Raw genomic sequence first — 21,692 nt, forward strand, 5'->3', positions numbered from 1 at the left:
CATCCCACTAACAGAGAGGAAAGCATGATTCTGTGAAATTAATACAACAACATCATAACTTTTGTCTTTGTGCCTTGCTTATACTGATGCTAAATGCTAATCTTACTGGAAACTGCAGTCTTTTGAACTGAAACTGCAGTTCGGTATATGTGAGCAGAATCCTCAGAATAAATATTGTTCCTCCTCTATATTTTCCTGGTGTTATTTTTGATCAAATTATATCGTTTAAGAATTTTTCATGAAGTTTTCTCGTTTTAAATTTTTAAATTAATATAAAAGTTACGAAAATAGAGTTATGAAGTATGTACCCCAATTTGGAACGTGTTTCATTCTAAACGAAACATATTAAACTCAGTAATAGAATTATATCAATTAATGAAAAGTTATACACACTAACATTTAAATACACAAGCACCAGCAAATGAGGAAATCAGATCACAGAGAAAATAAACGAAAAATTTTTGGCAAATTGTGTCAAACACCGTAGATCGCATTCCGTCGAGAAACACAATATTACTACTTGGAGAATTTAATGCACAAATTGACAAAGAACATCGGCTCAATTCCATGGTAGTAAAGTTCCCTGCACATAAAAGAACCAATGTAAACAGAGAAAGACTCTTGAACTTGTGCAGGCAGCATAACATAATATTAAAATCTATATTCTTCAACAAACTTTTTAGAAAACAAACTACGTGGGTATCACGAAATTCGATTTGTGGTGAAAAACTCCTCGATCACGTTGCTATAAGTAGACACTCTGCAATGGAGGTACTCAATGTAAAAGTTATTAGGAGTCCTGGTTTAGATTCAGAGCACTACATATCTGTCATTAAATTCAAGGTTAGGGCGTTATTTAGAAAAAAGAACCAATACAGACCCAAAACGTTTGACGTACACAAGTTGTCTAGAGAAAATGAGTACAAAATTCATTTGTAAAAAAGAATACTTAAATGTTGAGACAACTTCTAAAAGAATTATTCTCACTGCAGAAGAAACTATTCCTCTTACTACAAATCCGCGTTATTTTCGTTACCCATTATTGTATAACTATTGTATAACAAAGTTTATTTGTAAATGTCTCCAATTTTCTGTAATTAATAAGATAAAGAGGGGAATTGAACTAACTGTGTGTTTTTTCTTTTCTTTTTTCAGAGGACATAAAGCTGACCCTTGGACAGCTGACAGCGCAATGTGCGGTGTTTTTGCTGGCGGGATTCGAAACGTCGTCGACCACCATGAGCTTGGCGTTACATGAACTTGCGTTCCATCAAGACATCCAGAAGAAACTGCAACAGGAAATCGACGAGGCACTGCAAAAATCTGGCGGCCAGCTTACATACGACAATGTCATGAACATGCCTTACCTCGACAAAGTTGTTTCAGGCAAGCAAGTCTACCATGTTTTATGTCAAAGAGTCCGAACTAGATCAATTGAGAATATTGCATATTACTGTACCAGTAACATTTTAGTATAGCCAATACGTTCTCAAAACAACAAACGTCAACGTATGACACCTAAAGTATTGTATGGTACTCATTTAGACGTCTTGTTCCTTCTAGATGAGATTTGAATTCATGATGGAACCAAGCAACGACAAACGAACGTTAATAGTCTGCAGAGAAGTTCATTGTTTACCCTTTCTAAGAATAAAGTAGGCAAACCTCATGTAGAGACTGCCTTCATGAGAAAAAAATGACATTGTATCACAATTTCGCAACAATATTGTGGTCTTCAAACATTAGTTCGAGTGACTAACGGTATAAAGATAGAGGCGATGTTCAAAGAAATATCCAAAAATGTACTTAAAATTAATTACGTTTAGAAGGAATCTGATCCGTTTTTTCTGAAAACTATTGTCTTAAACGACGACCGAACTGAGCGCCAATCCCATGAAAATAAACTGACTCGCCGATGCGTGTTTTCATGTACTGTGGAATCTAGTTCATCCGGGCTAAGTCATCCGCATAACCAAAAATCCGGAAATTTAGTAAAAAATGAGGGTGACATTGGATAAATACCTCAAATACAGACGCTATATGAATTTTTACATAATCACATAAACTGCACATTATTTTCACTTATTGCTACCAGATATTGAAAGAAACGTTTGAATTTGATGTTCTGAAATAATTAGTACCTTTTTTTGAGACGGATTTCTATTTCGTTTATGTACAGTAAGATTACGCAAGCGTTTCACCGGCATTATTTCGATGGAACTAGTTTCCGCGTGACGTTCGAATAAAACCATTACTTTTTCCTATGTATGTGTCATAATTTCATTAGCCTGATCGAGAAGTTTGTCTGTTAATGCATCATTACTATAGTCATTGTCTTCACGTGAAGAAACGGCGATACATTCGCCACCAGAAATCATAAGGAGATTTACGTCACTAATACCTACACTGAAGTACGAAAGAAACTGTTGTAGACACGCATATTCAAATACAGAAATATGCAAATGGACAGAGTACGGCCCTGCGGCCTCTAACACAAATATAAGGCAACAAACACGTATCTGGCGCAGTTGTTACTGCTGCTACAATGGCAGGTTATGAAGATTTAAGCGAGTTTGAACGTGGTGTTATAGTCGGCGCACGAACGATGGGACACACCATCTCCGAGGTAGTGATGAAGTGGGGATTTTTCCGTACGACCTTTCCACGAATGTACCGTGTATATCAGGAATCCGGTAAAACATGAAATCTTCGACACCGCTGCGGCCGGAATAAGATCCTGCAAGAACGGGACCAACGACGACTGAAGAGGATTATTCAACATGACAGAAATGCAACCCATCCGCAAATTGCTGCCGATTTCACGAGTATACCGTAAATATCCAGCAAAACATCAAATCTTCGACATCGCTGCGGCCGGAATAAGATCCTACTAAAACGGGACCAAGGACGGCTGAAGAGAATCGTTCAACGTAACAGAGGTGCAATCCTCCCGCAAACTGCTACAGATTTCAGTGCTGGGCCATCAACAAGTGTCAGCGTGCGAACAATTCAACAAAACATCATCGATATGGGCTTTCGGAGCCGAAGGCCCATATGTGTACCCTTGATAACTGCATGACACAACGCTTTGCGCCTCGCCTGGGCAAGTCAACACTGACATTTAACTGTTGATGACTGGAAGCATGTTGCGTAGTCGAAGACTCGTTTCAAATTGTATCGAGTGGATGGACGTATACGGTCATGGAGACAACCTCATGAATAGATGGACCATGCATGTCAGCAGGGGATTCTTCAAGCTGGTGGAGGCTCTGTAATGGTGTGGGGCGCGTGCATCTGGAATGATATGGGACCCCTGATACGTTCAGATACGACTCTGACAGGTGACACGTACGTAAGCATCCTGTCTAATCACCTGCATCCGTTCATGTCCATTGCGCATTCTGACTGACTTGGGCAATTCCAGCGGGACAATGCGACACCCCATACGTCCAGAATTGCTACAAAGTGACACCAGGAACACTCTTCTGAGTTTAAACACTTCTGCTGGCCACCAAACTCCCCAGACATGAACATTAAGCATATCTGGGATGCCTTGCAACGTGCTGTTCAGAAGAAATCTCCACCCCTCCCACCCCAGAATTCATGAATTCCCTCCAGCACTATTTCAGACAATAGTCGAGTCCATGCCACGTCGTGTTGCGGCACTTCTGCATGGTCGCTGGGGCCCTATACGATATTAGGCAGGTGTACCAGTTTCTTTGGGTCATCAGTGTATGACAATGCACCACTGTTGTTGCGCAATGATTTTATTGTGGGCCGAAATCTGTAACTTACGTGCTTGTGCTTTAAGAAGGGAAAGGCGTTTAACATCACATAATTATTTTCAATAGAGTCAGAATACTGGCAGTTGGCAAGAAGGCAGCTAGGAAGAGGAGGTATTCAGACAGTTTTACTTTGCGTATATGCAATAGATTTGACCAACTGTCAGAGCTGAGTGGAGTGCAGCCTCGTGTAGCTCTAGATGTAGGGAACATGCAGCAGTCCTCAGCAATTAGGAGGACTAGGTTAGTTACAAAGTCTAGCAGAAAGAAGAAGGTTCTGGTGCTAGGTAGTTCTCACGGTAGAGGTGTGGGCCAGCAGTTGCAGGAAGTGTTGGGGAGTGAGTACCAGGTCACCAGCATTGTGAAGCCTAGTGAAGGGATGGCTCAAGTGACTGACAGCATAGGGGAGTTAGGTAAGAATTTTACGAAGGAGGAGCAGGTAGTGGTAGTGGGTGGAGCAGGGAACAGTCTTGATAGGGACGGGGAATATGTGTCATAGGTGATGACCTGATATAAATAGTTACTCAAACTGGTGGCACTAATGTGCATTTCGTGCAACTGTTTCAGCGTCGTGAACGGTTCACCGTAATGCGGTTGTTAGGCGCGTTAACATGGGGCTGGGGAGAGCACTGATGGCAGAGGGCATGGGTCACATTTCAGTGATGCCAGTTGGGTCTATCAGTGGATCGGGTTTCACTAGGCATGTCCTGCACCTCAATAGGTATGGGAAGGGAAGCTGGCTAAGCTTATAGGTAACAGTATAGTGGGTGGTGGTGGTGGACAGGTCACTCATGGAAAAATTCCTGTAGTAGTTGGTGTTAGAGCTGCACCTTTTTTAGATTGAAGTCAGCTGATAGGTATACTTGCTTAAAGGAAGTCCCTCTAACTAAGGGCTCATCTTCCGAGGATGTAATGTTTCCTATTAGAGAAGGAATTAGCATATTTCATCAAAATATAAGAGGTATTAGAGATAAAGTTAGTGAACTGCTTATAGATGTTGACTCTGAAATTATTGGTATATCAGAGCACCACTTAAATAATTTGACAATTCAGAGGCTTCCTTTACCAGGATACAGATTAGCTAGCTGTTTCTCAAGGAGTTTCTTGTGGGGTGGGGGAGTGGCTATGTACGTAAAAAACAGTATTACATTTGAGTCCATAGATGTATCACGACAATGCACTGAACAGATATTTGAGTGTTGGGCAGGGGCAGTTGAATTTAGTGAAACTAAACTTCTAATTGTTGTTGTTTATAGGTCCCCTAGCTCTGATTTTAGAGCATTTCTGCTCAAGCTAGAGAGGGTTCTTGATTCACTTTGTAGGAAGTACCAGAAATTACTTATATGTGTTGACTTCAATATTAATTTAATATATGATGGTGCAAGAAAAAGGATGTTGGTAGATCTCCTAAATTCTTATGATCTGATGCAGACTGTGTGTTTTTTCCAACTAGGGTGCAGGGTAACAGTAGCACAGCCATAGACGATATTTTTATTCATTCTTCATTACTAGAAGGGCATTCTGTTAGTAAGAGCGTGAATGGCCTCTCAGACCATGACGCACAAATTTTAGCACTAAAGGGATTATGTACTCTAATCAATGTCATATTTAATTACAAACGATGTGGGAAAGTTAATCCAACAGCAGTAGAGAGATTTCTACCCCTTGGCAAGGAACAATAGTAGCAGGATGTTTATAGTGCCGATAACATAGATGATTAATACAATGCTTTCCTTAACACATTTCTCATGCTCTTTGAGAGTTGCTTTCCATTAGAACGTTCTAAACGGGGTACTAGCAGTAATAGGCAGCGAAGGTGGCTGTCGAGTGGGATAAGGATATCTTGTAGAACAAAGCGGGAATAATATCAAAATGTTAGAAATAGTCACAATCAAGCTACAGTAGCCCATTACTAACAGTACTGTAAGATGCTTAAAATGTTATTAGGAAGGCAGAGAGTATGTGGTACACAAATAGAAAAGCTAATTCACTGGATAAAATTAAAACCATATGGTCAGTTTCGAAGGAAGTGTCTGGTCAGAGCACAAGGTCCATGATATAAAGTCAGTTTGTAGTAAAAATATTTCTGTTACTGATAAATCAGATATATGTACAGAATTTAACAATCATTTTCTGAGCATTGCTGGTGAAGAAAATAAAAAATTAGTTTCTACAGGAAATCATATAACTCTCTTGGCAAATGCCTTTCCGAAATTGATATCTGAAATACTCCTCTGTGATACAGACAAGAGGGAGACTGAGTCAATAATTAAATCACTGAAGACTAAGGACTCTCATTTTTATATTAAAGTACGGTGCTGTACATGTTAGCCCTGTATTTAGCCATATTTGTAATTTTTCCTTTAGCAACGGTCAGTTTCCTGCACGATGAAAGTACTCAGTAGTAAAGACGCTTAATAAAAAGGGAGAAAGGTTATTGAAAAATCTGTGTATGTGAGGATAATTGATCATTTCATGTCACAGGATTTGCTATCAAATGTCCAGTTCGGCTTTAGAAGTCGTTTAACAACTGAACATGCTATATTCTCTTTTCTCTGTGAGGTACTGGATGGGCTAAACAAAAGGTTTCGAACGCTTGGCATATTTTTTGATTTAACTAAGGCATTTGATTCTGTTGATCACAAAATATTGCTACAGAAGGTGAACCATTAGGGAATACAGGGAGTAGCTCACAATTGGCTTACTTTAGCAACAGGCAGCAAAATGTCATTATTCACAGTGTTGATAACAGTTGTGAAGGGGGGTTTGAGTGAGGTACTGTCAAGATTGGGGTGCCCCAGGGATCAGTGTTGGGGCCATGCCTGTTCCTTATTTGTAATAATGGTACCCTCTAGTATTATGGGTAACTCTAAAATATTTCTGTTTGCTGATGACACTAGCTTGGTAGTAAAGGATGTTGTGTGAAACATTGGCTCGATTTCAAGTAGTGCAGTACGTGACCTTGTAGAAAATAAACTAACGCTAAATCACAGTAAGACTCAGTTTTTACATTTTATAACACACAATTCAATAAAATCTGACGTTTTAATTTCACCGAATTGGCATATGATTAGTGAAACTGAACAGTTCAAGTTTCTAGGTAGATAGTAAGCTGTCGTGGAATGCCCACATTCAGGATCTTATTCAAAGACTCAATACTGCCTTTTTTTCTATTCGAACGGTATCAGAAGTGAGTGATCGTTCGATACGAAAATTAGTCTACTTTTCTTATTTTGATTCGCTTACATTGTATGGTATTATATTTTGGGGTAACTCTTCCCATTCTATAAGGATATTTTTGGCTCGGAAACGGGCGGTTCGGCCAATAAGTGGTGTAAGTTCACGAACCTCTTGTCGACCTCTGTTCACGAGTCTGGGTATTTTGAGATTGATCTGTCAATAGATATATTTCTTACTGTCATTTCTTGTTAACAAAATTAGCTTATTCCCAAGAAAAAACAGCTTTCACTCGGTTAACACTCGGCAGAAATCAAACCTGCATTTTTATCGGACTTCCTTAAGTCTTGTGCAAATAGGTGTGCAGTATACTGCTGCATCCATTTTCAATAAGCTACCATTCGAATTAAAAAATCTTAGCAGTAATCCACGCGCTTTCAAATCGAAACTGAAGAGTTTCCTCATGGGTCACTCCTTCTAATCTGTCGTAGAGTTCCTTGAAAAATTAAGCTGATTCTTATTGTATTGTTGATTGCGTTTACTTAAACTTATGGACTAACTTTGTTCGTGTGTATAAACATTTATTTTTATCTGTTATTACTTTTATGTTTTAATTTCATGTACTGACTCGTTCCATGACCTTGGAGATTTCCTCCTCAATTTGGTCCTACGGAACTTGACGTGTAAATAAATAAATACTGTTGCTTGAAGTAATTTAGCTCAACAACTCAAATCCTTAATGGGGTTGGTCGAACTATGAATAAATTGGCCATCTCCAGACTTAAGCAGTGCAAAAATTCCTTCCATGTTTTCAGAATTGTTAATCAATATTTACTGCAAGCATTTGAAAATGTCTTAGTAATGGAGGTACGAGATAGGAAGCAGGTACGACTGTTGTGATATTGTGCCACATTCCTCGATACAGAGAAGCCGTTGAAAGGTAGCGTTGTATGTTGCTAAGAATCAGTCGGTGGTGGAGATGCAAAATCTGCAGCGGTAAAATAATAGGGAAGGCAATTACCGCGGAAGCAAGAATTCCGGTAACGTACTCACATTTTGGTGTTTTATTTTCAGAAACTCTTCGCAAGTATCCGCCTCTGCCGATGCTGAACCGAGTTGTGACACAGGAGTACACTGTGCCAGACAGGCAGTGGGTGCTGGAAAAGGGCACCATGGTCCTGATACCAGTGATGGCCGTTCACAATGATCCACAGCACTATCCTGATCCCCAGCGATTCGACCCGGAACGCTTCTCAGAAGAGGAGAAGAGCAAGAGGCACCCTTTTACGTACCTGCCTTTCGGCGATGGACCACGGGTTTGCATTGGTACGTGGCTGTCTTGAATGCTAACACCATCATTACACGTACCACGTAATAATAAACGTGCTTTCTGCATCATTTTGCCAGAACATTACTGGTGGCGTGTAGGTCTTCGACAAGCACTAACCATAGTCACTAAAAGATGTTTCCATCTTTTTTGTTCATACCTTTTACGCCAAACATTCTCGATTGTGATACGTATTGTAATATTTATGCGTCCGTAATATTGTCCTCTCTACAGCTGTTTCCAGTAAAAAAAAAACAGTTTATGAGTGTCTTAGCTTACTTGCCACGAAATTGTCTGTTAGTCTGGTAGTATTTTCCGTGCGAGTCTTCCACGCTTATTTATTTCCAGTACTTAATTAACTCGTTCTGTATCTAACCATTTATTACGTATGAACGTTCTCTTGTTTTCTCATGTTCCCATTTCCATTTCCACGTACCCCTCTCATGGTTTTGTTTCTTTTCTTTTTTCCAAATTACTCTTTTTTCAATGAGTGACCTCTTACATGTGTTGCTTTGCTCTTGAAACAGTTGTACTGTTATTTTTTGTAACATGCCTCGAATGAGTAAAGCAGATATGTAGCATTCAAGTAAAGAAACCATCTACAGGAAACTATTTGATGTGACCATTGAACTGTTGATGTGACGGTTAAGCTGTTCAGTTTAACATTTGTAAGTAACGTAATGCCAGTTATCAGAGTGAAGAAAACCTCAATGCAGCTGCCGACCGCTGTGGCCGAGCAGTTCTAGGCGTTTCAGTCCGGATCCGCGCTGCTGCTACGGTCGCAGGTTAGAATCCTGTCTCGGGCATGGATGCGTGTGAAGTCCTTAGGTTAGTTAGGTTTAAGTAGATCTAAATCTAGGGGACTGATGACCTCAGATGTTAAGTCACATACTGCTAGAGCCATTTGAACAACCTCAATACAGCACCGGGTGTGAGTGAGGGAAGTGAAGAGTAGAAGAAACGGTGCTGAATGGAAATACTTCAATGGATGGATTTCAGTTGGCGTAGATAGACAGATATAAATAATTACAATTATTTAACAGCTTGAATCGGTACAGGAAAGAAGCAATGGTGAAAATCGTTGAAGAAGTCGGTTGTCTATTCAGTACAATCAGACAGAATTTTAACAAGGGAGATATCAGTGGCGACAAAAATAATTCTGTATTGACATATCTATATATCGAATTGACTTATGACTGCTAATCTTGCAGTGTAAGTGAACGAACAAAAGTCAGATCCAAGTACCAGAAACGAGATCCACTTAGAATATAGAAAACAAGACGAAGGTATTTGGAAGAAAGTAAAGAAAAGCACAAAGCATCAGGGGAAGATTATCCAAGAGCAATGATTGAGTGCCCTAGACATGTACTTTGAATATAGATAATTTGTTTTCCACCTTTAATGGAAGAGGTAACCGTAGAAGAGATCGGTCAAGCAGGATGCTGAAAGAGGCGCTGCAATTGAGAGAGAAAACAGAGGCAGACTCAGGAAAACTCGAAGAACCCTCCCATTCTCACGGCTGTAGATTGTACGAGGAAAGCGCTAAATAAAGAAAAGTGTAACTTCTTTACAATTTCCATATCTCATTTAGTTTCATTGATCCAAGATCCTGTTTCTTTTTTCTAATGCAACGGATTCACTAATCGTAGAAAAGATAGGTAAAAATGGAGGGAGGACTTGTGTCATAGTCAGAGAACCAACATGAACAAGACAAGATAGACACTGTTCATGTAGTATTACAACAATCATTTTAAAGAGCACAGAACAAGGACAATAATAAGTGGAGATAAGAAAGGTAACTGTGTAATAGCAGGCAAGAAGATGGGAACAACACTTGGTGAAACTCCATAGTTGTCTTGAGGACTTGGAATAAGACTGTGGTAGTGGAGGTTCAGTCCTAGCCTCTAAATTTCTAGAAAGCTTTGCACGAATTCAGTACATCTACATATACATGATTACTCTACATTTCACAATTAAGTTCCTAGCAGAGGGTTCATCGAACCACTTTCAAGCTATTTCCCTACCGTTCCACTCTAGAACAGTGTGTGAGAAACACGAACACTTAAATCTTTACGTGTGATCTGTGATTTCGTTTATTTTATTATGATTATCGTTTATCTCTGTTTAGGTGAGAGCCAACAAAATATTTTCACTCTCTGAGGAGAAAGTTGGCGATTGAAGCTTCATGAGAACATCCAGCTGCAACTAAAAATGCCTTTGTTTTACTGATTGCCGCCCCGATTCGCATATCCGATCCGTGGCCTCTCTCATCTCTTTCACGGTAATACAAAAAGAGCTGCCATTCTTTGGATTTTTTCGATGTTTTCGTTAGTACTATCTGATGCCGATTCGACGCCGCACAGCAACACTCCAGAAGAGGGCGGACAAGCGTATTGTAAGCAGTCACTTTAGTCGATCTGTTGCATTTTCTAAGTGTTCTGCCAATACACCGCAATCCTTGTACGCTTTTCCCACGACATTATCTATGTAATCGTTCCAATTTAAACAATTCGTGATTGTAGTCCCTAAGTATTTAGTTGAATTTACAGTTAATGTAGGTTGATTCTTACAAAAGAAGAAGATAGCAACCAGCCACTATTAATACTGCTACTTATTTAAGTAAATAGCGCCGTAACCAGTTTCGAACTGACAAGTTCATCATCAGACAGCTGTTCACACGATTTAAAAGATACACTTTACATAATGGTCAGTTTTCGATTTTTAATCTTCCACTGTGGCGAAATATTCTTGGTGTGTTTGGTGCCCTACGGTAGAAAACAGTGGTAGAAGCGCCCTATGTGAGCGTAACTAACCTCCAAACAATGAAATACAAAATAAATATGTGAGGTTAAGTGGTTATGGTACTTACACCGAAAATTCCGCGCGATTTTGTTGCAAAATTGCTGGATTGTATTTTTCAAATATTCCAAAATATATGCAGCACTTATATAATTTGCACATCACCATATTGTGCGAAGCACTGTGCGCGCACACACACACACCAGAAAGTATTTGCCACATGTGAGGTTGACACAGATTGCAGACTTACAAATACAACAGTGTCAGAGACGTTCTCTCTCAGAGATATTACACTTCACAGATTGCTTTGATTTCACAGTATGACTGTTTTTAAAAAATATACATAACATAATGAAAATTAAAACATAAAGATAAACCTTACATTATGAGCATATAATATTACAGATAAAGTTAACAGATGTCGTAACCAGCTTGTGTGAATTCTACTTATATAGTATTATGTAAATACTGTGCTATATACAGGGAGCAGCATAGAGGTGAGATAAAATGAATAACATGACAGTAACAATTATATATAAATCATATGGCACACTGAAGTTTTGAATCAAGTATAGTTGCAATAAAGTGTGACTAAGCAGGTAGCTATATTTTGGTGTAAAGCAGTGCCAAAGAAGTTCTTGTATTATAATATACACATTGCTTAAATTTGACAGTGAATTTTTTTCCCAAAGAATCATGGTGGTATTACAAGTATTTATATTACAAAGAATAAGTGTTACATAGTGAGCATTCTGTATTCAGTGAGCATTAATTACAAATAAATTGGGAAAATGTGGTGGCCATTAGTATGAATGTTACTTATATGATATTGTGTACATACAATGCCACAAACACTCAACAACATATACATGAGATACATTAATAATGTGGCAGTAGTAATTATATTAAGATAGTATGGCACCCCAGTTTTTTTAAATCAATTTTACAGTTGCAGTAAAGTGTGACTGAGCAGGCAGCCATTTATGATGCAATACTTTGCTTGGATTATTGATTGTATGTTATTGTTAAAAGGAGCAGTGTTTATTTATGTTTTAAACTGGATAATAGGTGAGTGAAATTTTGTAGAAAGGTTGCATTGGCTAGCTCTGTCTGTTCATTGAGAATATGATGTGGTGATTTGCTTTTATGTGTATATATTTCTATCTCTTCAAGCAGATTCATGAGGCTTCCTTTCTCAGCATGATGCAATCTTTGGATGTGGTCTTCAATGTTTTTAATCCATGTTTACTGAGGGTTGTGTGCATTGCAAATGCAGATTTTGAAGGAGTGTTCAAGCGTATCTAAATGTTCTTTGAATCGAATCTCAAAGTTTCTCCCAGTGTGTCCAATATAGAAGGAGGGGGAAATTTTGTCATCTGAGTTTATGTATACCTGATCTTTTGTATGGGGGGTTGTTATTATTTATGTTATGAATGATTAGCTGCTGAAGTTTATGGTTTGTGTGGAAGCTTATATTTATGTTTCTGTTTTTGAAAAGATTACTTATTTTATGAGATATGCTCCCTAGAAAAGGAAGTGTGACATATTTTCTGCTGCTTTCTACAGACTTTTGTGTTGACTGCATAGGTGTCTGGTGTGGAGCTTTCTTGTCTGCGGTTTTTTGAATTTTTTCTGATTATTTATTAATCATGTGAGGGTTATATCCATTATTTAGTGCTATGGCTTTGATCATATTGTTTTCTTTATGTTGTTCAACTGGTTCCAGTAGAATTTTATGCAGGAGATTAATCATGGATCTGAAGTATGCCATCTTATGTTGGTCTGGACGGCAAGATGAGCTTTTGATGCACACATCTGTGGCTGTTTGCTTTCTGTAAATTTCAAAGTAATGTTTCCGGTTTTTGCTTAAAATTTTTAAATATAAGGAACTGATGGTGTTATTGGATTCATGTTCAACAGTGAATTTGATGTTATTGCGCATGCTGCTCAGCTTGGTCGCTAGTATTTCAATTTCTTCATTAGTGTCATCAAAAAGAATGATTGTACCATCTACATACCTTTTATAGTAGATTATTTTGCTGCTGATGTGATTGTTAGTTTAGAAAAATATGTGCTCTAAGTGCTTAATGTAAATGTCTGCTAACTTCCCAGCTAGGCTGCTACCCATTGCCAACCCATCATTCTGTTTGTAAATTTTGTTATTAAACCTGAAGTAATTGTATGACAGCACCAATGTTAGTAACTCAATGAGCTCATAGATTTCTGCCATACTCAGTTTCCTATGTCTAAGCAGATTGTTCTTGATTATATTTATGGTGTCCTGTATAGGGATGTTAATATAGAGATTTACAATGTCGAGCGATGCAAATCTGGTTGTTGGTGGAATGTGCACATTTTTAATTCTACATCTACATCTACATCTACATTGATACTCCGCAAGCCACCCAACGGTGTGTGGCGGAGGGCACCTTACGTGCCACTGTCATTACCTCCCTTTCCTGTTCCAGTCGCGTATGGTTCGCGGGAAGAACGACTGTCTGAAAGCCTCCGTGCGCGCTCTAATCTCTCTAATTTTACATTCGTGATCTCCTCGGGAAGTATAAGTAGGGGGAAGCAATATATTCGATACCTCATCCAGAAACGCATCCTCTCGAAACCTGGCGAGCAAGCTACACCGCGATGCAGAGCGCCTCTCTTGCAGAGTCTGCCACTTGAGTTTATTAAACATCTCCGTAACGCTATCACGGTTACCAAATAACCCAGTGACGAAACGCGCCGCTCTTCTTTGGATCTTCTCTATCTCCTCCGTCAACCCGACCTGGTACGGATCCCACACTGATGAGCAATACTCAAGTATAGGTCGAACGAGTGTTTTGTAAGCCACCTCCTTTGTTGATGGACTACATTTTCTAAGCACTCTCCCAATGAATCTCAACCTGGTACCCGCCTTACCAACAATTAGTTTTATATGATCATTCCACTTCAAATCGTTCCGTACGCATACTCCCAGATATTTTACAGAAGTAACTGCTACCAGTGTTTGTTCCGCTATCATATAATCATACAATAAAGGATCCTTCTTTCTATGTATTCGCAATACATTACATTTGTCTATGTTAAGGGTCAGTTGCCACTCCCTGCACCAAGTGCCTATCCGCTGCAGATCTTCCTGTATTTCGCTACAATTTTCTAATGCAGCAACTTCTCTGTATACTACAGCATCATCCGCGAAAAGCCGCATGGAACTTCCGACACTATCTACTAAGTCATTTATATATATTGTGAAAAGCAATGGTCCCATAACACTCCCCTGTGGCACGCCAGAGGTTACTTTAACGTCTGTAGACGTCTCTCCATTGATAACAACATGCTGTGTTCTGTTTGCCAAAAACTCCTCAATCCAGCCACACAGCTGGTCTGATATTCCGTAGGCTCTTACTTTGCTTATCAGGCGACAGTGCGGAACTGTATCGAACGCCTTCCGGAAGTCAAGAAAAATAGCATCTACCTGGGAGCCTGTATCTAATATTTTCTGGGTCTCATGAACAAATAAGGCGAGTTGGGTCTCACACGATCGCTGTTTCCGGAATCCATGTTGATTCCTACATAGTAGATTCTGGGTTTCCAGAAATGACATGATACGCGAGCAAAAAACATGTTCTAAAATTCTACAAGAGATCGACGTAAGAGATATAGGTCTATAGTTTTGCGCATCTGCTCGACGACCCTTCTTGAAGACTGGGACTATCTGTGCTCTTTTCCAATCATTTGGAACCCTCCGTTCCTCTAGAGACTTGCGGTACACGGCTGTTAGAAGGGGGGCAAGTTCTTTCGCGTACTCTGTGTAGAATCGAATTGGTATCCCGTCCGGTCCAGTGGACTTTCCTCTATTGAGTGATTCCAGTTGCTTTTCTATTCCTTGGACACTTATTTCGATGTCAGCCATTTTTTCGTTTGTGCGAGGATTTAGAGAAGGAACTGCAGTGCGGTCTTCCTCTGTGAAACAGCTTTGGAAAAAGGTGTTTAGTATTTCAGCTTTACGCGTGTCATCCTCTGTTTCAATGCCATCATCATCCCGTAGTGTCTGGATATGCTGTTTCGAGCCACTTACTGATTTAACGTAAGACCAGAACTTCCTAGGATTTTCTGTCAAGTCGGTACATAGAATTTTACTTTCGAATTCAATGAACGCTTCACGCATAGCCCTCCTTACGCTAACTTTGACATCGTTTAGCTTCTGTTTGTCTGAGAGGTTTTGGCTGCGTTTAAACTTGGAGTGAAGCTCTCTTTGCTTTCGCAGTAGTTTCCTAACTTTGTTGTTGTACCACGGTGGGTTTTTCCCGTCCCTCACAGTTTTACTCGGCACGTACCCGTCTAAAACGCATTTTACGATTTTGTCAATGAGCTCATATGTGTTCCTAATGGAGTAGTTGGTTTCAAATGTATAATGGGTATTTAGAAGAGCTAGCAGTCTGTAATTTAATCTATATGAAGGGCTGTTCCTAGAGTTAACAATAGGCCTGATTGGACAATGCTTTTGAAGTATCTTAGGCTGTGATTAAATGTGAGGGGCAATGGGGTTCATGAGCAATGCAGTAATGCACTTTCCAATTACTTAGGAGGAAATTACATTTCTTAAGAGTTTTCTTAAGCTTTGCTTAAAATTTAGAAGTGGGATCAAAGCCTAATTCGATTATGTTATTACTACTGAAAAATTCCATGGTTTTGTCAACAAATTCATTTTCATACATTATAACTGCACAGCTACCTTCTTCTGTCTTCACTATTAGAGCTTTACAGTTAAAAAGTTTGAAGTTGATACAATTCAGTGTCTTTTGGTCACTGTTTTGGTGTCAAGTACTTTTTAGGTGTCTTGTGATTATTTTATTGGTTTTGAAGGCTATTGCATTGGTTTCACTGGGATTTAATTTTGCAGAATCACATGCAAGCTCAGTGGATGCAATACGGCTTTTAAGGCTATTGCCATTAAGATACAGTTCTATGTTGTGCTTAAGACCTTTGTTTATAATAATCCAAACAAAGTGTCACATCATAATATGGCTGCCTGCCCAGTCACATATTACTGCAACTCTAAAATTGATTTTTTTAAAAAGTGGTGTGCCACACTATATTAATATAATTACTACTGTCACATTATTCATGTACCTCATGTATGTGTTGTTGCCTGTTTATGGCATTGTATTTACAGAATACCATATAAGTAACATTCATACAACTGGCAACCACATTTTCACAATTGCACGGTATCAAAAGCCTTCTGTAAATCTAAAAATATGGAATCAATTTGGCATCCTCTGTCGATAGCACTCATTACTTTGTCAGAATAAAGTGCTTATTGTGTTTCACAAGAACGACATTTCTGATTCCGTTTTCACTGTTTGTCAATATATCGTTTCCTTCGAGTTAAAACATAATGTTCGAACGCAGTATACGTTCAAAGTCCTTTTGCAAATCGACTTTAACGATATATGCCTGTAAGTCAGCGCATTACTCCTATTTCCATTGGTGGGTATTTTGTGACTCGTGCAACTTTCCAGTCTTTAGGTACGGATCTTTCGTCGAGAAAGCTGTTGTACTCGATTGCTAAATAAGGATCTATTGTATCAACATACTCTGAAAGGAACCTTATTCGTATAAATCTTGACCGGTACTGTTTTAAGCTGCTTCGCTACACCTAGGATATCTCCTTGTAAGTTGCTCATGGTGGCAATTGTTCTTGATTCGAATTCTGGAATATTTACTTCGTCTTCTTTGATGAAAGAATTTGAGAAATCTGTTTAGTAACCCTGCTTTAGTGGCGCCGTCATCAGTAACATTCCTATTTTTATAGCGCAGCGAAGGTCCTGATTGCGCCTTATCACTAATGAGGTTGGTCTGCCAAATTTAGAGACAGAGTTCCGTTATAGAAACTATTAAAAGTACCTCGCATTGAAGTTCGCTCTAAATTTTGAGCTTCTGTAAAACATCGCCAATCTTCGGGCTTTTGTGTTCTTTTAAAACTGGCATGCTGTTTTCGTTGTTTCTGCAACAGTGCTCTGACATGTTTTGTGTGCCATGGGGAATCGGTACCATCTGTTATTAGCTTATGTGGTACACAGATGTCTCTCAGCTGCCGTCGATACTGTTTCTTTCAATTCAAACCACAACCAGTCCACGCTTACGTTGTTAGATTGGAAGGAGTGGATACTGCCTCCTAACGTCAAGCCAGTTGTTATCTATTTTTTTTTAAATAAATGTATTTTGCTTTTATTTTTGGTGAGTTTGAATGTTATAGTATTCAGTCTCGTTAAACAACCTTGCACTTGTGAATACATACCCCATTAGTTGAGAATTATTTGTTGCTAAGAGGTGAAGAATATTTTTGCAACCATTTACCCTCTGGGTGGACTCCTGAACTAACAGTTAAAAATTATTTTCTGAGAGCGCAAGTACGGTTTCAGACGATGTGTTATGCCTACCACTGACTTTAAACGTTATTTTCGCCAATATATCGACGGTAGCTCTAAGTCGCCACCAACTATAATGGCATGAGTAGGGTATGTATTTGAAATCAGACCCTAGCTTTCTTTGAACTGTTCAACGACCGTATTACCTGAATTGGAGGTCGGTAAAATGAACCAATTTTTTATATTAATTTATTCCTCTTTTGAAGTACACCTATATCCATAGTAATTCACAGGAACTATCTATTCCAATGTCACTACAAGATAAACTGCTTCAGACTGCGATAAACGCTACACCACAAACTGATCAACTGTATTTATTCTGTAGTTTCTGAACACGGTTAGGCTCTTTGTAAAAATTTCGACGGAACTTATTTCTGGCTTAAGCCAGCTTTCTGTACCTATAACGATTTGAGCTTTAGTGCTTTCTATTAGTGCTTGGAGCTCTGGTTTTTTTCCCAACTCAGCTACGACAGTTTACAGTTACAATACCGACTGTTGTAAGCCTACCTTCCTGTGTTTGCCATGTACCCCTTTATACTGACGCCCTTTCTGCCTCTAATCGAAAAAACCGCTCATTCCCCTCCACAAAGTAGGTACTAAAGGTGTTGATTAAATTTTGATGGGTCTCTTATGGACATCATGTCGAAATGTGGAGTAACATGTATAATGAATTTTAAATTTCTAAAACGAGAGAAATTCCATATGATTTTCAAAAAATTATTTCGTTTCAGAAGAAAAGAAGAGTAGACGGATAGGAAACGTAACACATAATAAGCATAGCGTAACACGCCTAAAAATATTCTAGTAATGAAGTACTTGAACGAGGAATGGCAGAGACAGTGGGAAGCAGATTAGGACAGGCCCGTAAGGTTTCAGATTAGTTCACTGGGAATCAATTACAGAACTGCAGCTAGTAACAAGTGACATATTTATGAATGACAAGGAAGCATACAACATATTAATAGATTTGGAAAAGGTTGTTGATGAAGTTTTAAACATTATGGTACCAATTATAGAGTATTAGAGGCTATAACCACTAACACCCCTTCAAGACCATCATGTTTCCCGACGGCAGTAGCATTTTTCAACAAGATCATGCGCCATATCACAAGGCCAGATGTGTGATGGAGTGGTTCGAGGAACGCAGTTGAGAGTTACAATTGATGTGCTAGGCCACTCACTTGCCAGACCTGAAGCAAATCGAACACATCGGGGATGTGATTGAGCGTGGCGTCAGAGCTCATCGCCCCCCTCACTGGAATTTACGGGAATTAGACGACTTGTGCGCAGATGTGATGCCAGCTCTCTCCAGCGACCTACCAGACCTCATTGCTTCCATGCCACGATGCGTTGCCTCTGTCATTCGTGTCAAAGGTGGAGATATCGGCGATTAGGTAGGTGGCCGTAACGTTCTGGCAGATCAGTGTATAATGCTGTAGTTATTTTGAAGTGAAGAAGGTAGATGGCAAGGATTACAGAACTTCGCAAACCAATCTGGGAGTGCGCCACCAAAACAAGAACCGTCCATCCTCACTCGTTTTATATAAAAAAAAAAAAAAAAAAAAAAAAAAAAACGATTTCTTTATTGGGTTGGTGCATAAATTCGAAGCGTTTTCCCGTAGGTTTTAACATAAGAGAGACTTTAGTTGGCCGGCCGCGGTGGTCTCGCGGTTCTAGGCGCTCAGTCCGGAACTGCGCGACTGCTACGGTCGCAGGTTCGAATCCTGACTCGGGCATGGATGTGTGTGATGTCCTTAGGTTAGTTAGGTTTAAGTAGTTCTAAGTTCTATGGGACTGATGACCACAGATGTTAAGTCCCATAGTGCTCAGAGCCAGACTTTAATTGTCAATAATATATTCTCCTTCACTATTTATAACATTCCTCCAACGCTGATCTTCCTTGAAGGTTATTCGACAGAGGGCGGGAAAGGTAAAGATATGAAGGCGCAAGATCAGGTGAATATGCCGGATGTGCAATGATTTCCCAACACTTCTCCTGTACAGCGTTCAGCGACTTTTTTTTTTTTTTTTTTGTCTTGCAGATTGTGGGCGGGCGTTATCGTGGAGTAGCATCAATTAACGCTATTTTTCCTGGTCATTGTTCTTGGAGCGCGTCTGCAAGACGTCTCAGTTGTTGACAATAAGTGTGAGCATTGATGGTTACACCTCGGGGAAGCAATTCGTAGTACGCAACACCGTCGCTGTTCCACCAGATGTGTAACATTAACTTTTGTGGATGCGCGAATGTCTTTGCTCGGGGAGTTGCTGCTTTGTTCGGGCTCAACCATTCCTTTCTTTTCTTTATTTACCATAAAAACAACATTTCTCGTTACCGGTGACGATACAAGATAGGAATAGTCGGTATTATTCAGGAGCCAGTTGACGACGAATATGCTGAGGTGCACATGTACATATACCCGCTGATTTTTTTGATTTTGGCTTAGAGTATGCAGTACCCATACACTCGATTTTTGTATCCTCCCCAATGCACGCAAATGTCGCACGATGTTTGAATGATCACATTTCATCGCATTTGCCATTTCCAGAGTACACTGATGTGTATATCGTGCACTAATGCGATTAAACGACCATCATCAAACCACAAAAGTCTTCCTAACGTTGAAATGATTCTCCTTAAAATGAAAAACCATTTTCCTGGCGTGCTCTGTGCAATGGTATTATACCCAAACAAACCACAAATGTTTCTGGCTGGCTCCGCTGCTGTCACTCCTCTGTTGAACTCAAACAGGAGAACACGTCTGAAATGTTCCGATTTCTCAACTTAGCACTTCATTTTCTACCGTTCACAGCTGTACTCACTATCTACAAATGACAATATCACAATATGTAAACTAAGATAGCAACAGTTAACTGCAAATAAAAAAATGACAATCAACAAATAAACTCATAGCAACCGCTATACCACCATGCAAAACAAAAGTGCTACCAACTTACGCACCAACCTAATATCATGAAAGCGATTCGTGTGTCATGAAGGTTGCTCTTTACAGTGACCATTTTCCCAACTCTTCCTTACTGGTGGAGGCGTGTGCTATGTCGTCTGTGTGTACCGCATTCTGTTTCCTTTCACTTTCATTTATTTACTTGGTTTTTGAGGAAATATCCAAGAGACTCCAGGCACGAGAAAGGCGATGTGTATTACCGAAAGGTTTACGCTTACTATTCCTAGTCTTCACAATTACCTACTCACAATTATCTTTCGCATAATGAATGTAATTACACCGTAGACAACAGCGTTTACTGAAAAGTACTGTCCTCCCAGCACATCATTCGTGGATGAGGAAGAGGAGGAAAAATAATAAAGGTACAGCATTTGTTTTTCTCACACACCACAGTTAGGTTTGCTGCGTAAAAATGTTACTGCCTCTTCCGGGATTTTAAACGCAAAGCTGGAAAAAATTGCACAATTTTTATAAATTTAGTCCCATTTCAGGCTTCAAATGGCTTTTCAGTCTAAAATCCAGTATAGAATAGTGCGTGTGTGTGTCGGAATGTTAAAGGGGAAAGAACAGTGTGAGGGACGGAAAGACTGCGATGGATGCTGCGAACGTTACGCTAACTGAGACATAAGCGACTGTTTATATATTTTTTCAGGTATGCGGTTTGGCCTCATGCAGACGAAAATGGGCCTAGCCAGTTTGCTCAGTCACTACAGTGTCGAACCCTGTGATCGTACTGTTCGGAAATTGGAGTGGACTAAACGTTCTCTGCTCTTGAATCTTGTCTCAGGAATATGGCTGCGCTACACTTCTAGGGAAAAATAAATGTAAAAGTAATTGTATACATAATTCAATGTTTGCAAATACACAGAAAAATATTTCTTTGCAAAATATTTATTTTACTGCCTCTGAAGACTGCTTTTTTAAAAGTGCTGTTGCTTTTTGTGTTATAAGCTATTTTTTCTCATTTCGTGTTTTAACACTCTATAAATCTCCACAAAGGACATATTACACACATTTTATAAAGAGAATAATCAAAGTATTTCATAAATATGACTGTAATTGGTGCTATTTTATATATGGGGAGAGCGATAACTTATTTTACAAGAAACAGATGGAGGAATGTTTTCTTATATATATGTGAGTATTGTGTTGTGGCTGTGTAACATTCAGAATTACTAATGAACACTGTTAGTTCTAGTCATGACATTTTAGGTTA

The 21,692-nt window shown here is 39.3% G+C and overlaps 1 protein-coding gene across 1 annotated transcript in view; it reads left to right on the forward strand.

Annotated features, from left to right (window-relative positions):
* The window catches only part of LOC124799010 (probable cytochrome P450 6a14), a 138,684-nt gene extending 117,386 nt beyond the window's left edge, over positions 1-21,298 (forward strand). The window contains exons 5-7 of the mRNA XM_047262547.1: positions 1,156-1,386; positions 8,034-8,285; positions 21,129-21,298. Of these exons, the coding sequence (XP_047118503.1) occupies positions 1,156-1,386; positions 8,034-8,285; positions 21,129-21,298 (653 nt within the window). The remainder of the gene's footprint in view (positions 1-1,155; positions 1,387-8,033; positions 8,286-21,128) is intronic.
* Positions 21,299-21,692: the final 394 nt, after the last annotated feature.

Source organism: Schistocerca piceifrons, chromosome 5 (assembly GCF_021461385.2).
Source record: "Schistocerca piceifrons isolate TAMUIC-IGC-003096 chromosome 5, iqSchPice1.1, whole genome shotgun sequence".
Lineage (NCBI taxonomy): Eukaryota > Metazoa > Arthropoda > Insecta > Orthoptera > Acrididae > Schistocerca > Schistocerca piceifrons.